Source organism: Tasmannia lanceolata, unplaced genomic scaffold (assembly GCF_043159265.1).
Source record: "Tasmannia lanceolata isolate RefF3 unplaced genomic scaffold, GAP_Taslan_0.1 ptg000018l, whole genome shotgun sequence".
Classification (NCBI taxonomy): domain Eukaryota; kingdom Viridiplantae; phylum Streptophyta; class Magnoliopsida; order Canellales; family Winteraceae; genus Tasmannia; species Tasmannia lanceolata.
This window is the reverse complement of record NW_027518695.1, coordinates 7,624,472-7,642,085: the sequence shown is the minus strand read 5'-3', so window position 1 is coordinate 7,642,085 and position 17,614 is coordinate 7,624,472. Positions and strand designations below refer to the sequence as shown.

At 38.2% G+C, this 17,614-nt stretch overlaps 1 protein-coding gene across 1 annotated transcript; it reads right to left on the bottom strand.

The window, feature by feature from the left end:
- Positions 1 to 677: 677 nt before the first annotated feature.
- On the bottom strand, positions 678 to 10,315 carry LOC143849419 (serine/threonine-protein kinase STY13-like). Its single transcript, XM_077358423.1, has 4 exons — positions 10,126 to 10,315; positions 9,703 to 9,733; positions 8,532 to 9,602; positions 678 to 1,289 (listed from the first exon to the last, which is right to left on the bottom strand). Exons 3-4 carry the CDS (start codon positions 9,431 to 9,433, stop codon positions 950 to 952), a joined length of 1,242 nt encoding a protein of 413 aa, XP_077214538.1. The 5' UTR covers positions 9,434 to 9,602; positions 9,703 to 9,733; positions 10,126 to 10,315; the 3' UTR covers positions 678 to 949.
- Between the last annotated feature and the right edge of the window lie 7,299 nt (positions 10,316 to 17,614).

The following is a 17,614-nucleotide window of genomic DNA, read 5'->3' as shown; positions in this document are numbered from 1 at the left end:
CATTGTGGCCCATCACATGGACGGTTTGGATCATCCTACAGTGTGGTCAGTACATTACATTTTGAAAAAGAAGGAACTCTAAGGGCTTACACCATATAAAAACTGAGTGTTCAAAACCCCAAGGAAGGTGAGCCCCACTGTTTGTGCCAATCGTCTTTTCTTCAACATAAGCAGAGAAGCAGTGTTCTCTTGTACAGTGGGGGCTGCATTATTCGATGATCCAAACCATTCATCTGTTGGGCCCCAACATAAGTACGCCATGCCTCCGAAATCATCTCCATATGATGATGACCTCAGCCCTCTGATCTATAAAGTTTATCAGAGAGTTGGGACCCAATGCCGTAGTGTGTCCTCACCCGATCATCTTTGGTACGTCTGAATTTCTCAACCCTATATATTTGCATCACTATTTGGCGTGGGATTCGTTACATCTGACATCTTTCTTATCCTCACAACTTCAGCGCCTCTATATAGAAGCTACCAAAACCTCTCCTGTGCTGTATGTAATCTGGAAAAACACCGAAACCATATAAGATCCTTCCATGGGGATCTTCTCTTTCAAACCCTATATGCTACTTTAAACAAATAAATCATACTGCTACTAAACAAACAAGAGCACCGATTTTTTGAGAAATTTATATATCTTTGATAGAAAAAAAGTTCTTGTTCAGGAGAAAGATTAAATAAGCTATAACTTAATACAATAAAGTATCCAACAACAAAGAAGAGATACCAAGGGTATTGATAAAAGCCTTTCTGCTAAACAAAGCAACTACACATTCAAATCTATATTTTCAGCGACGGACCAGTAAGAGCAGAGACCAGAATCCAGTAGATAGCAGAGGAAAGTAAATACCAGAAACCAGCAAGAGTCCTTGTAACCTTTTCCCTTTTCCTATTTATGGTAGATACATTGGGGCAAGGGGATGTTGAGTGAATCGCCTTTGTTTCAGTCCGCAGTCATGGGTTGTGTCATGCAACAACGGAAGCGTGCCTTTCGAACATTGGTCATGATCTCCATCTCTGCATTCTCGAGCATAGTGACAACCTCGGTAAAGGGTGGGCGCACCTCTGGGTTGGCATCCCAACAGCGGGTCATTATCTCGCCGAGCACAGGGAGGCAATCGGAGGGAATGATTGGACGGACACCCTTGTTTACCACTGCAAATGCTGCCTGAACGGCAGTCATGTTCTGGAATGGAAGCATACCTGTTATGAGTTCCCACAGCACGATACCAAAGCTGTACACGTCAACTTTTTGGTTGTAGGGCCTGTGCTGGATCATTTCTCTGCCAACAATGAGAGATGCAGTCAAGTGCCCCATTTGGCAGAGGAGAAGAGAAATAACAAAAACCAAAACCCAAAACCACATCCACATAAATCGCGAAGACGGATAGAGAGGAAAGAAAAACTTTTCTTTTTCTTGTTCTGGGCCCTTGTATAAGAAAGCGGCAGAAGAAAAAAAAGTAGACTGTTAACATTACACTAGCAGTGATGAAAATTCACCAAAAAACTGATACAAAGGGATTTGACAAGAGTACTGCTTGACAGTAGTAACAGATTTGAAATCAAAGGGATGAGAACAAGAGAAGAAAGGTGACAATGAGAAAGAGACAATTGTCTTTATCATCATTTCACTTTTGATAAAGAAAAATCATTGATATTGAGCTCCAGTTCTAGTATTATTTTTTTTCCGAGAAAGACTGATTCCCTTGGAAAAAGGAGAATCAAAGCAAGAGGGAGAGGGGCTTGGTCCTGTGTACTATGTCAAGTCCTGAAAAAGAAAGCCCCTTCCCCAGGTTGCCATGACTTGACCAGCATGTATCAAGAGTAGTGTTTGAAATGCTAGGAGGAGTTTGATCAAAAGGCAGCTCAGATGACTGGTCTACATCTTAAGGAATGCTACAGAATTCCTGAGTTGTCTTATCTCTAAACCGCAAAATCATAATCAAGATACCATGAGTCAGCAGATTGGTCAAAAGCCAGGAGCTTCTATATACTCAAATGAACTTGAAAGAGATCAAAAGAAGTTACAATAACACATTTCTTGATATTAAAAGCTGCATAAGAATAAATTGATTTTAAAAACTACAGAAATGTGGAGTCTTGAGTTGACTAATCTCAGTGCAAAATCATATTCGAGATAACATGAGACAGCAGATTGGTCAATTTAGGAGATTCTAAACTCAAATGAACTTAATAAGAGATCAAAAGAAGTTAGCAATTTAGAATATCATATTTCTCTATGTTAAATTCTACATGAAAATAAAATGATTTTAAAGAACTAGAGAAAAGGGAAGTGGAACTTTAAAGCTTATTGGCAGAATATTAGCATTCATCAGTACACATATTACTGTCAAATATTTATAATGAAAAATGTTCGAGAGCCTCATTCAGAAAGCATTCCAAACCACTTAGGGATAGGGAACTTGTGAATTGTAATTAAGTTAAAAGCAAAACAAAGCAAATCACATATCCAATACAGCACTTGCAAAAATGAAATTAACTAGAAGTGTTTGCTTAACTAACAAAAATTAAAGGCTTATCCATATTACACTCTAGAGGAGACTGTGACTGATACATGTAAAAACAGGCACACCACTACTGTCATGGATGATCACCCATGCAACCAGAACTGGATCAATTGCCGAGGTTAAAGCCATATAGGCTATTACAATACAAAGCAAACGCCCAAGTTTCCAGGTACTGACTGCCAAATCACTAAGTCACCTAAGCAGTAATCAGAGCCCAGGCAACTGCCCATGACCAAAGGCAGAAATAACACTCAGGATGACAATGATAATCCACCACAAGAGAGAGAGAGGGGACAACGTTTACTTTGCATTACAGAATTACATATCAATTAGAAAAAAAAAAGGATTTGTGATAACAATGTTTTAGGTTGTTAGTGGTGTAAGACTTTTGAGGGAGGTATGACGTTAGATTTCCAATGGTTTTATGATATTTAGTCACTTTGTATATTTTCAATTAATTAGTTCTGTAACTCCCATACTAGAATTTGTTACATGAAACTAGTTCCGCATTTTTCTTTGCCCTGTATTGTTCTTTTTTGTCAAATTTCTCCCTCCTTATTTATGAGGTAATCGCATGTTCACATGCGAAGGCTATTTTAGGCATTCTGATTATTTTGACGGGGATAGAATTCTGGTTACTTTGACAGGGATTATTAAATACCAATGGGTTGGTAGTCAGTTCAGTTTCATGGTTTGGTTGAGTATTCTACAACAAATGTCCTTGAGTGAATTGAGCATGTCTGCAGAATCATAACTAGGTGACGCCATCCCATGAAAATTAACACTTAGTGTGTGCATGCGTAAGTTTTGATTAACATAATGGCGGCTCTATAAGGTTATCAGGCTGGTGACTTATCTAGAAGCATAAAATACAATCAAACAATTGCATAAACATGGCCGATGCCTGAAGCTTAGCAATAGCCAAATTAGATATTGGCCACAATAAAATGGAAAGACATTTTTATGTATGAGTTGTGCTATGAAACTCCTACCAAAGATATGAGATGTGAACTTATTTTAAGTGCGGGAGTAAAAGAAAAATACTTACAACAAAGGCAGTCTGATTGTAAAAGAAGACAAGACACACATTCCCCTAATTCTAGTTTGTCTAGGAAATGCTTACTGCAGTGCCAACTAGCTGTGCTGCAAAAGCAGATGGTGGAGAACCAACTCGACTGCAGCCACACTAACACGTGCACTAGAGCAACCATAACGCAAAATGTGCTTTTAGCATAACATAAGCCGCGTGGAGCTGTGGCCAGGGGCACATGGGTGATGCCAATGCCTATCATGTCAGCCCACGTCCCCATAGTTCGGTAGATATGAAGATGCAGATAGAAGTGTAAGGGCATATTACATCAGTCAGGTCCTACGATATATCGGGTTTTGACAGATGCACGCGGATGTCAGGTTTGTGTAGTAGGGAGCAGGTCCCTCCTGCAAATCCTAGAGAGTTGGGTTTTCATGGAACTGTGGCAACTGATAAGATCCATGTCTTATCTTGATTGTGCTTCTGTTAGTGAGATTTAGACTTCAGAGATCCTTCATTCAAGTGGGTTGTCCTGACAATGATTGGAATTTATAGGCAATGAGATCTTTCACAAAAGCCTGTGAGTGGTGTCTATATGGATTGAGAACAACATTAGAACGTTGAGGATAAAGCTTCTTCTCTTGTTGGGGTTGCGTTGAACATCAAGCTTTCCCTGATTAATTGGGCTTCGGTTAGAGAGGAAGTTAGGGGTTATTCTTACCAGAATAACATTAGGTGGAAGGAAATTCGCATGGGAAAAAACATAGAAGAGAGACCCCATAAATGTCTGGCTTATGTGATAGTTTCTAAGTGCAATAGGTGTTGGATTTTTTTAAAACATTACGGATGGTTGTCTTGCTTATGTGATAATTTAGAAGTGTGTATTTTTGCTTAGTCAAGCATTTCCTGAAGTTTCATCTTAAAATTCTATCATTTGCATATGTTTTCATATGTTTCCATGATTTTCACTGGATTTCTGCTAAAATTTTCAATCGAAACCAAAACGTTTCCGTTTTTGGGGTGACCAAAATTGAAATTGAAAGTTGAGACGTAGCTTTGTTGGTACTTGAATTAAATTATAATGGCATACCAACTAATAACAATTAACGAGGATCCTATGGACTAATAAAATCAAAGACCAATTTAATAAAAAGAGAGGTGAAGCAAAGGCAGACTTTTTCAAGTCTCGAAATCAAAGGCTAACAAAGCTACGTGCTATGCATTGTTGAGCAGCTTCAAAATTTCATATTCCTTGTCCAGTTTCGTCCAATAGCGGGATAGATCTAATTTAATTAGTTTGTCAAGAAATGAGACAACGGTCCAATAGAGATTAGCCCATAGTTGGCAGGCTGGGAAACGGATTCAGGAAGCAAAACAGGAAATAGAAACGGAAAATGCAAGAAAAAAATAGAGGGAAAACGAGAAACGGGAAAACAATAAAAAATCGTACGAGAAACATCTTAGGAAACACATTAGAAACGTTTTAGAAACGATAGAGAAACGTTAATGAAAACGCATGTAAAACACAAGGAAAACATGAAATATATGGTTTTGTAGATTTAAATTTTGTTAAGTTCAAATTTCTATTTGGATTTGAGAGTCAAATTTCTATTTGGATATTTCTAACTTTTAGTTTTTATAACGGTATACGCTATTGTTTTCCTTTTTAATATCTATTCCACAATTTTTTTGTGCGTTTTTTAAAAATGATTTCCGTAAGTTTCACACATATTTCCCACATTTTTCACATATTTTTTTTACAGGTTTTGTATACATTTCTCACGTGTTTCATATAAGTTTCTTATATGTTTCTCATGCATTTCGGAAACGAGTTTCCCAAGTCTCCCACCTGCCCAAGGAGTTTCCGGCTACTATGGATTAGCCATTAGCTGTTGGATAGGATTCATGATATTTTCAATCATTGGATGTATCTTTACATTCTGCTCATTAGATTACATAGCCATGGAAGAGCCACAAACTCTCATCCTTTCTCTGAAACATCTCATTGAATAGGGACCCTCCACATGGGCATCCTCCATGCTTAAGGCCATTCGCTTGTGTGTGCAACATATAAGAGCCTTAGAGTAGTATGAAATATTAAATAAAAGTATGTACTGGACAAGTACATCATAGATACAAGGTTTACGGACATGGAATATCATACATGGGTATAATACTACTAGGCATCGCACATTAAAAATCAAAAGTCGATACAGCAATCAAGGCCTTAGTTACACATTTAGAAACACACAACATAGAGCTCTCATAGAAAAATAAAGAAGCACAAGCAGTGAAGATTTGCCAATATAAAATAACAATAGAATTTTAAATTTATGTTTACATTAAATAGGTGTGCTAAACTCAAGGGCACCCTTGCAAAAAACAGAAGAAAGGGTGCCCCCATTGGCTGCACGTCACCAAAGTGAATTTATAATGGCTGCAAGTCAAAGAGTATTAAAAGCACATTGGTGATGGGCAACCAATTGGGGCGCCTTTTCAGCTGCATTCCTCTACTTTTAACGGCATAATAAAAACTTATTTCTTATATTATATTAATACACAGTACACTAATAGTTGGAACAACATTGAGGAACTGGAAACAAAAAAACAAGGAGTTTAAACAATAATGAGACTCTGAAAAGAAAAGAAATTAGGATGGAAGGTTCCAGTGTTTGACACGTTTTTCTTTGTGATATTGATGTCCATGATCCAGTATATGGGAAAAAAGTGTATGCAGTGTTTAAAAACTCGTATTTGGTTAAGAACCCGGCCAAGCCAAAACTACATCAACTAAATCAAGTCAATGACCCGGGAGCCTTATTTATTTACTTTTTTGAATAGCAAGAGATTTTGCCCGGTTAGCTTTTGCTGCCTCAGCCAACTAGAATGAACTTTTGGTGGACCCAGTAGAACCAAAACTAGGTCGACTCAGGTGGGTCAACGATCCATCCAATAAGTTTTTGAACTTTACGTGCCCGAACTCAAGCGAATCTAATAGGTAGAAAAAAGAGAAGAAAGATTGACGTTTAGATAGGTGCCTTGCAAACATTCATAGTGACAAATTGAAAGGTCACACAAGGAAACCACTGGCAGGCGACACCAAGCCAATCTCGATGATAAAACCAAAGACAGAAGCAATACAGGGTATATCGCTCCACACCGAGAAGCTCTACCTCAAGTCCCGATGATGGTGTGCATCGTGACCCCCCCATCATCAATGGGCCACACCCTAATCATCTGACTTGGAGGACTTCTGAACAGTGCAAACGAACAGCTAACATAGAAAGAAGAAGAAGAAAAAGAAGCCCAACAGTCCACATCAATGGTTAAGCATTGATAGTTAGGAACTGAGGATCGTCAAACAAATGTGATTTTCTGCTATGGGCCATCTACAATGAGGCCAGCCAGCTTAACATTATGGATTACATGCACAATAGCACGTGAACCACATTAGAGAATCAATTCACTAATACCAAGGAGGCTAAAAAGATACCTTCCCAAATTATAAATAATAATGAATCGGTGCCATTAAGGTGAATTTGTAATTGCGCATATCCTTTACTTACGACGTGACTCCTACTTTGGAGTCTCATGATTCTTAAACACTAAGTTGATAAAATAACTATATTCAACAGTTTAGGGCATATCACGCCCTCCTTCTTACGACTTCTAGTAACTAAGGATGGATTGGATGGGTCATGGTAGCGGTAGCCGGTGGTCAAAGGTTACGCAGGAGAGGCAAGAAAGTAAACAAGGTTGAAATTCCAAAGAAGTGAATACTTGAGTAGAAGATTCCTCTCACTAAGATAAGACCACAAATATTTTATAGATGTCAATCAAAGAAGTCCATTTCACCAATCACAAAAAAGTTTATTGGGTACTTATTGGAAACATGATATATTGCTATAAATTGATTAATCAACCATATATAGGATTTTTATAAGTAATACTTTTTTTGAATGGTTTTATAAATAATACATTGGTAAAGAAAAACCAAAATAATAAATAATAACTTAATATACAAATTATTTAAAATAATGAGAATGGTAGTAAAATGAAATCTTACATGAAGTTGATAATATGTCTTGACAAAAAGCCTTAAAAACAACAAAATCTTGTGATGCATAGGGAATACTGTACATGAGCCGATAAATTGACTTTTAATCGGATTAGAATCATTTAACTATATATCATGATATATTGGCAACCTTGTGACTGACTTCACTGTGAAGATTACGTAGAACAAAAATGTAAAACATGAAATAAAAAATTAAGACATGTGTCTAAATCATCTCTGGTGAATTAAAATGCACCCCATTGACTGTGATATCTTTAGCTCATTCCTATATTAAACCTATGATTTAGCCGACACTTTGAATATATTATTGACACACATGTCGTGTCGTGTCCGACATGACACACGTGTGTGTCGACACTCCTTTCAATACTTTTAAATGTACTTCTAGAAGTATAGATAACTTTGTATGTATGTGCGTGTATGGGCGTGCCACTATTTCTAGATTTTTAGGGATTGCCATGTCAGACAACCTGTATCCATGTCGAAACTCGGCATACAAATCTGCATCTTTTAAATGTACCGCTAGAACTATATATAACTCTATATGTATGTACGTGGCGTGCCACTATTTCTAGATTTTTAAGGGTTGAAGACCACCCTGTATCCGTGTCGAAACTAAGCACACAAATCTGTATCCACAAATCATGATTATGTATACTTAATACTTTCTATTTTAGATGTGCCCCCGTATCAAAATTTTGGGGGTTTGCGTGCCCGACACTCAGTATCCATGTCGACGGGTGACACTCGTGTCTGTGTCCACAAATCATAGCATTAAACCTATAGCAATCGCTCATTAAGGAGATCGCAGAATATAAATATAGAAATTTATTGATAGCAGCAGAAAAAGGAACTATCATAAAAGGAAAAACAAAATCCATATACTTACGGAGCCATCCAACGGTATGTTCCTGTCTCTGGTGTCATCCCTTCTGTTTGCACCTCAATCCGCGCTACACCAAAATCTGCGATCTTGATCGATTTGTCCGCAAAAATTAATAAATTGTCGGACTTGAGATCCCTGTGAATAAACCCCAAGCCATGCACGTAAGCCATCCCCCTCGCAACATCTAAAGCTTGCTTGACCGCCAATTTCAATGGCACAGACCTATTCTGCCGCCTCATCAAGAACTGTCGAACTGACCCACCCTTCGCATACTCAGTCACAATACACCAAACCATGGGCTTCCTGCATGCCCCAATGAAACGAACCACATTCGAATGCTTTAGCGTTGCAAGCATCATGACTTCCTGCGTAAACTGTTGCTCCATAAATTGCCCCCTCTCCGGGTTGTTCTCCGGCCTTTCTAGTATCTTAATCGCAACATCCTCCCCGTTATAGGTACCCTTATAAAGCTTACCAAATGCCCCCTGCGCGAAAGCCATTCCCATGTTAAGCTTCCTCAGATCAATAGTCCATTCATCATAATTATTGAGTCCCTCCGTGGGGTATCTATCATCCATTAAAGCTTGGGCCAACAAGTCATCATTAAGAGCATGGGACACCTTCCCAGGGTGAAAAACGCTGTGCCCAACTGAGTAGTTGGTAGTTACAGTCCTAATTCCCCTGTGGTTTAGCATAAGGGTGTGCGAATCATTCGAACCAACACTACTGTTATCCACAGACATAGAGAGCGACCCGCCACCATTGGTCGTCTGCAAGCTCCCAACACTGTCGATCGACATGTTGGAACCCTCACCGAGTTTCTCATAAAACCCTTGTGTTAACTCGTAGAAATTGTTTTCATTGTTATTACCAATAATTCCACTGAATTTCGGACCCTCCACCATCTTCACTAGCACGAATTACAATCTCAAAACCTAATTATTTTTTCAACATATGTTTCCAAGCTGAAACCCTAACAAAACCCTAAAGAGAGCTCCAATCACTTCTGACCAGATGCTTCTCTCAGTATTGCATGCAATAATATCCTCAGCATCTACTTCTCCAGATCAAAACCTAAACGAACCATAAAACAAAAAACGAGATAAATCCTAAGAATCAAACCCTAAATTTCCAATCCTATCTTAACCAAAGATTCTTTTTCTTTTTCTCTCACCTTCTTCAGCCTCAGCCTCACAATCTAACACCTGACCAAAGATCACCAAACCAAATAAATAAATAAAATCCTTAAAAAAGAGAGCAAAAACATTACAACTATCAATCCAAAATCTGAACCTTTTTTTTTTCCAGTATCAGTAAAATAAATTTCCAAAGCAACTGCACCAGATTTTTCTACTCTAGACAGTCACCAAAAACGAATACAACAAAAATCACTCCAAAACAAAAACCTTAGAACTATCAATCCAAAATCCGAGATTTTTTTCAGTATCAATAAAAAAATTTCCATAGCAACTGAACCAGATTATTCTACTCTAGACAGTCACCAAAAAAAGTAAACAAAAAAAAACAACTCGAAACCCTAAAATTTCGCAAAACTTATGATCTGAACCCTCAAATCACCGATTTTCACGATACGTACCTCGATCAAGAGAGATTTCGAAGGAGATTCATTAAACCAGAGCTGGAAATGTAAACGGAGAAAGAAGAACAGAGATCGATTTAAAGAAAGATGGAGAGAAACGGAGTTTTTAAGGAGAGATTAGGCCCCGTTAAAAACGGAAAGGACCAGTAGAAGAAGACGAGTAAGTCATCCTTTACTCCTCGTTTTCATTTATTACTTCCTTTCTTTTCTTTTTTGTATTTATTCCTTTATTTTGGATTTTTATATCATTATTATTTTTTCCTCGCGAGACATGACCTCATTTTTCTAAGCTGTCTCATGTCTCAGCGTACGCAACGTTTTTATCGCGATATTTTGAGAAGACAAAACTCGAAAATATCTCGGATATTATAATTACGTGCCGGTTGTTAAGAGACTATTTAGACAGCATCGATGATTTCTCGTGATATCGTTTGATATTTTCTTTGATTGACAATAATACCCTTGTAAATAGTAATACTACCGTGACCACTCAGTTTTGTTTTGTGTATCATTGAAGGGCTTTTTGGGTAGTTTAAGGAATAAGAACAACGGTCCCAGACATGTTTCTCACGAAAGCAGATATCATGAGAAACTTCATCCGGGTCCACCTGTATGATGTCGGCATGAGCTAGACCCTTCATCTTGAGAGCCCAACCAAATGGATGACATAGCCTTAAATCCTAACCGTTCGATCTTGTTAATCATTAGGTGGGCCCGGCTGAAGCTTCTTATGCGCCTCACTTTATTACTTCCCCTCATGGAATTTGGGGTCGTTTGGTAGATTTCAGGCAATGTGGTCTGAGCTTGAACAGCACTACATCAGCTGCCAAATGACCATAATACCCTTAACAAAAGTCGAATTTATAGCTTGGTGCATATTATATACTCAAGAGCATTTAAGAAACTTCTAAGGGCACTCTGGTCAACTTCACAATTTTCCCATTCGTCTAAACAGTGCACTATAAACATTCTTCGAAATTACCAACATACCCTTTTTAACGCTATTTCCGAAAAGAAAAGAGGGTATTTTTGTCAAGTCAAGAGCTGATTCGTACCCAGTTTGGGGGATATTCAAGCTGCTTCAATAACTAGGGGAAAAAGGCCAGAAAAGAAAAAGGGGGGCAAAAGCCATTTTCACGGCCACGTGTTGGCCTTTGATTGGTTGTGTGAAATTTCCAAGACATCTCGTGATGGATATTTTCCCCGATCTCGGATTCTAGACTCGATCTCGTTTTCCTAACATGGTCTTATGAGTAGTTTTCATTTGTTTCTGAGTCTTCCCTCTTCTTGTCTTATTACTGTCCCCTTATTCTTTTGTATTATCTTTATTGTGAGCTTTGAAAAGCTTTGTTGACTGGTGTTCACATGAGGCACAGGCATTCTTTCTACAAGTGTTTGGTGTTCAAAGGATGATGAGTTGGATCAGGTCAAAGAAGAATATATATATGATTTTTATAGGTAAATGATATATTCACCCCTTTTTTACTAGGAACCGCACCCCTCTAGTGTATTTATGACTACTCTTTTAATCTAGAGGGGGTTGTCCCAACCATGGTTTTAAATTTCGACCGAAATTCGAAATTTCAGATTTCGGTGGAGACCAACACCGAAATCACCCAAAATCGAAACGGTCATTTGTTTCGGCCGAAATTTAAATTAAAAAACCTTTTTTTATTATTATTTTAATATTTTACCGAAATTTCGGCTGAAATTGAATAAAATACCATTTTTTTGTGGTACCGGATTTCGAACGAAATTTCAGGGTCCGAAACCGGTACCGAAACCGAAATTTAATCCATGGTCCCAACTGAAAAAGGGGCAAATATGTCATTTCCCGTTATTGTAACCCAAATCTTTGTGGGGTATATGAATACTTCCCTCTCATTTGTAATTGTGAGAATTGCCTCTATTTGGTAGGGGATTAGGGGCAGCATCTTGAGCAAAGTGTTAAAGAGTTCCTAGAATTTGTTGTCCTTTTTCTTTGTATAGACGATATTTTTCTTAAATGACCAAATTGCCTTTAATGGCTTTGTTAACTCTTCTTGAGCCAATCAGAGAGAGAGAGAAGCATATTTGAGCAGCTCCTCCTCCAATTTTCCTGAGTTCTTTCATCATACCCGAACATACGGAAAACTCAGTTGTGTTGATTGTGTTTGCAAAGCTGTAGTTTGGTTTCATGTGTACAATCTTATCGTCGTTTTCCAGTGGTTTTCTCATGGTTCCTGTGATCACATATGATTCTGATAATGAGCCAAAACAAAAAATCCTATGGTCTACTGACATGTCGATTATTTAATACTGACTATTTTTATTGGACTTATGGACATAAGAGCTTGATGCAGCTACTAGAGACTTGTGAAACTGAAACAACCAATTACTCCAAATGTGTAAGCTGTTAGAGTTGGCCATACTCCCAGGGGGGAGGGGGGGGGCGCTTTTAATATCAAGGAGTTGTTGGTTTTTGAAACCATGACCCGACAGTGAGGCAATAGCTCTGTTACCAGGTTTACAGGTTATACAACCAATTACTCCAAAACCTTAAGTTGCTAGAGTTGGTGTTATTTAATCATTTATACTTCAACGAGACCATCAACCCTAGCAAAGAGACATACATGAGGGCTTGTCTACTTGGATCTGCATCGAGAGGTCCGAGACATAGAAAGTGGCTCCCCTTGTAAAGCCCTGATTCAAAAGAAGGTGGCAGAGAATTAGCACAGAAAAGAGGCTCTCATTCTATGAGATATGATTGGATCTTCGTCCGCAGTGGGTTTTTTATTGATTTTGATGATTGAATCTCTCTATGAAAGGAAAAGGGGGTGCTTTGGATCAGGTGTAACCACTAGGGATGGGGCTAAATTTGGGGGAAGGACAAAGGAAAAGTGGTGCCTGTATTAAATCAATTGACTGGTCATTTTGGAGAAGAAAAACGATGCATGGGTCGTACTTGTGCTTCATATCAATGTCCCCAAAATCTAGGAATACTAATGCTTGCTCTTCTTCCCTCTTGACAAACAACTCCTTAGAGTGAAAACAGATTTCTTTCTTTTCTACCAAATTCATCCTATTGAAGCGTAATGTAAAAAGCTTCTCATTTTATTCCATTTATTTTTAAGTAAAAGAATTTTGTTAATGGATGTCAAACAATGGAGACCCCTATGCTAAGCCATCCGATTGATTTAGGTTTCGACCTGCTTGCCACTCCTCGAGGCCAAGGATGACTTCGAACCATCCTGCCATAATATGCAATTGGATAAATTTCCATTAGGGCCCGTTTGGATGCCGAGAAGATTTTGATTTGGATTTCTCACATTTGCAGCCCTTTTTGCATTGTAATTTGGATCGGATCAAATTCTTGGATTTCTAATCCAGCAGCTGACCAAAAAACTCAAAAATTCTTGGATTTTTTACAGCAACCCAAAAAAGAACTCAAAATTCGAGAAATGAGAAAAGATATAACGAATCACTGTCACACTCCAAAAAACGTAACATTGGCACAAGCATTAGAGTGCAACGTCACGTGCTAATGCACTCATAGATTTTGAAAGTTTCATGTATTTTCGTTATTTATTTACTATTATCAGTGCATAATTAGAACCAAATTGAAGTTTTAATCTATCTCATTTGAATTTTTTACCGTACATGCGATAAGGTCTAAAATAAACAAAGCCCAAAGAGCTATGATATACAACACTCAAGTTTTTATCTAAATCTCCAACAATTACCACACAAGGTGAAAAGGAATGAAATTTCCATTATTCTTTTTATTGATTACATAAGATCCTTATCGGTGCCTATATAGAGCACTTAATGGATAAACATAGAAAGGGTTAAAGATAATAAATGAGATAGATATTCTCAATCTAATTAGTTGCCTAATCAAGCTTACCTACCTCAATCTACCACCCAATCAGATCTATGATCAGATATCTACCCTTATCTACATGCCTAATCTACCACCACAACGATCCAACAGTGAGATCTCAACCTAATCCAATGGTGGGGTCTCACATATTCTAACACATGCTATATCTCACATATCCTCAAACGTATATGGATTGAAGATCATCATATGTTTGATTACAATAGAATTTCCCAAAACAATAGAATTACCGAAATTAAAATTATAACTAAAATCCTCTAGATTCAATGCGTACGGTGGGCGAAGATCTCTTGATAATGATGACTGATGTTATCGATGACGACGACTCGTGTTGAAAGTCGAATACTATATTTAGCACGTCTCCAGCCATTGGTGTCAAGACACTTGATCGATAAATGTTGTGAAATGGCTTTTGTCGTTAAAGGTGTTAAATAGTATTTTGGCCGTTGGAAATAAAATGGTAGAATGTGATTATGAGGTAAAACGCCTGTGCATTGTAGCTGCTCTATAAGAACAGTCCCTTGCCTCATCTGCTATATACCGAAAACATCATAAGTAAAAGAATCCCCTGATACGAGGAGGAGGAGAATCTCTCTGCCACTGTATCCCCCATTGACCACTTATTGGAAGTGACTCGAAGCCTTGCCTCGCCCAAATCTCATTTTTGCGATCACACTGTGTTCTTCATCGCATATTCAATTTATACGGCTAACCTCCCTAGGTTCATCAAGAAAATCATTTATTTACTTGAAAAAATTGAGGTTTTATATGGTGCCCGACCATCAAGTCTTGTGCGGGTGGTACCGCCCTTGATATATGTTTGATCCAATAGCAGCCCACTTTTTAAGAGGCTGCTATTGGAGCAGACACCAAGGGCGGTACTTTTGACGTACCACCCACACAGGACTTGACGGTCAAACACCATATAATTTATCTGAAAAACTATAGTTGGAATTTGAAAAATAGAGTCAAAATAACAAATTTGTTATATAAATGGGCCCTTGTTATCATCTCCTAATTCATCATACTTCTCCTCGAATACATTAGCACTTCATATGAATCATTCAACCGGGCAGCTCACTCACACCCCCTTTGTTTGTCGATGATGGATGTAGTTATTGATGATTTAGTTTGTTTTGTGGGTTGTTGGCTCCGCTTATTTTCTCCTTTTATGACTTAGACCTTGTTCGTTTAAGATCACAACAATCGATTGTGAGTGCCAAACCTATTATCGGACTCAAAACAACATTTAAATCTGAGTCCAATATTCGGTTTGGCACTCACAATCGGCTGTCATAATCTTAAACATACAGGGCCTTGATGCTGTCATAGCCTCGAAATCAATGGAAAATAGAACTTCATCTTCCACTTAGCCATGATGCATGAAAGGGCGAGAGGGAGCAGAAGAAGGGAAGGGGCCAAGCTAGCTTAATAAGTGGAAGTGGGCTTCATATCATATTATGAAGCATCAATTTCCTTATACATGACTTGCCATGTTTCCCATGGTGGCCCATTAGTGTGTGTTTGGATTGTCGGAATTGGAAATCGGTATCGGTATCTGATTCATTCTCTTGAAACTCATCCTCTTTATGATAAATGATCCGCTTGCCCCTAAATGACCGGCCCAATAGGGAAATCCCAATTCACTGAGCGGTCATTTAGGGCCCTTAACCGGTGATCTCGGTTGTTTCCCTCTCGAAGATGAAGCTTATCCCTCATTGTCTCACTAGTTGACCTTGACCCCTGTTATTTTGGGGTCATATCTATTCCAATTTAAGTGATTCAAGGTTTGGTTTTGTTTGCAAAAATGATTCAGCGTTTGGTTTCGTTTGCAAAAATGAGATATGAAACAAAAATACAGACTGGAAAAAACAAGGGAATATTTGACGCTATTTGTATCCTCCCAAAGGCACTTGTGCCGGAATCAAGAATCAGTATGGATATCACATTCCAATCCTATTCCAATTCAAGTGTTTGGGTAAGCATTGGATTTCAACAGGTGAATCAGTGATGATTCTAATTCTAGCATTCAGTATCGTCGGGACCATCATCGGAATGGAATCAAATTCACATATTAACCCAATCAATAAGAAATGGTTTTATTCTTCTAAAATAACAAACCATATAAACAGATTCACATGTATGAGATACAAGAGCGACATATTTCCAAACATTACACACTTCACTGGGATATAGTTTTTTTTCTACTTGATGGGACTTATTAGTCAAAAATCACACGACCACCTAAACCCTAGAAATCAACCAGGACAAAACAAGAAAACGAGGTCTCTCACAGCTCCACAAATTGGCACAAAGTTGGCACATGCCGCATCTTTGAGCCTCTTAATCAAAGTATCCAGAGACTTCTTCATTGTATTTTGCTTAGACCCTTCGAGCCAAAGGTCCCAAATAAGCAATCAAAGTAATCCCTAAAGTTCTCTGAGATTGCCACCACCATCATATGATCCACCGAAGAAGAAGTCTTTGAAGTTCTAATGTACCATACTTCAATCTGAGACAAAAAAGACAAAAGAAATTTCACAAACAGAAGTCCTAAGTAAACCATCATTATTTTCTCTTTGATGGTGGTGCGGTACATCTAGCCATCGAATTGGGGCTCAACAAAGGATTCGTTCCGAAATGTGATTTGTGATGCCGTGGGTTTTTATCTCCGCTTAAAAGTTTTTCAAACATGTATGAAATTTTAGGGTTCATGAAGATACATGGACAAACAAAACAAGAGAGAGGGGGGTACCTAGGGTCTAGTCGAGATCAAGAGAGAGAGAGAGAGAGAGAGAGAGAGAGAGAGAGAGTGAGTGGGTCGAAGATTGGGTAGGTGAGAGCAAGGGGAATAGCTCTAACGAAAGCGTCGTGAGGTCATTTTATCTTTATCTTTTTTATTCCAAGAATCAGAATACCACCTCCTGCAGCTGGTAACAAAAAGCCCCAAAAAATCCAGTTTATTTCCACCCCGGAATAAGTGCAGCCCTTCATTCCGTTTTCAAAAACAAGGCAAACGTCGGAATCGGACACCAATTCTAATAGGAAATGATTTCAACACAACTACATTTTGATACATGCGCTCATGTATCTTGTCTTGTAGTATTTAATTGTCTCTTAGGTGCTTTTTGGGAACCCTAATAACTCTTTTACAGCTCTTTAAATACTAAAAGACAAGATACATGAGCGCATGTTATCAAAACATGTTTGTGTTGAAATCATTTCCCATTCTAATTCCCGATTCTGGTAATCCAAACGCTCCATTGAATCAAAATACAGAATACTCTGCATCCTGAAAATAACAGAAATACCCCTATATAGGTTCAGAATGACCAAAATACCCCTAACTCGTGAAAAGTGTCTAAAATACACTTATGACATAGAAATGATGAAAATACCCCCACAGAGGTAAAATAACTAGAATAGCTATTGGTATTGGATTGGGAGCGTTTGGGGCTGTAATAACCTTTGGCTGCTGTTTCAGTAATAAGAAGACAACCAGAGTTTGTGCAATCATCAAAACATCGTAATGCCAATTTCAGTACCCATATAAATATATCACTTTTCGTGGGAAATGATATTTTCACTCTTACGTGCACGCTCCCT

Coding starts and splice junctions, on each gene's coding strand:
- LOC143849419 (XM_077358423.1), bottom strand. CDS start 9,433: ATGGTGGAGGGTCCGAAATTCAGTGGAATTATTGGTAATAACAATGAA. Junction 1,290..8,531: donor ACATACCGTTGGATGGCTCC/GTAAGTATATGG, acceptor CATTGTTGGCAG/AGAAATGATCCAGCACAGGC.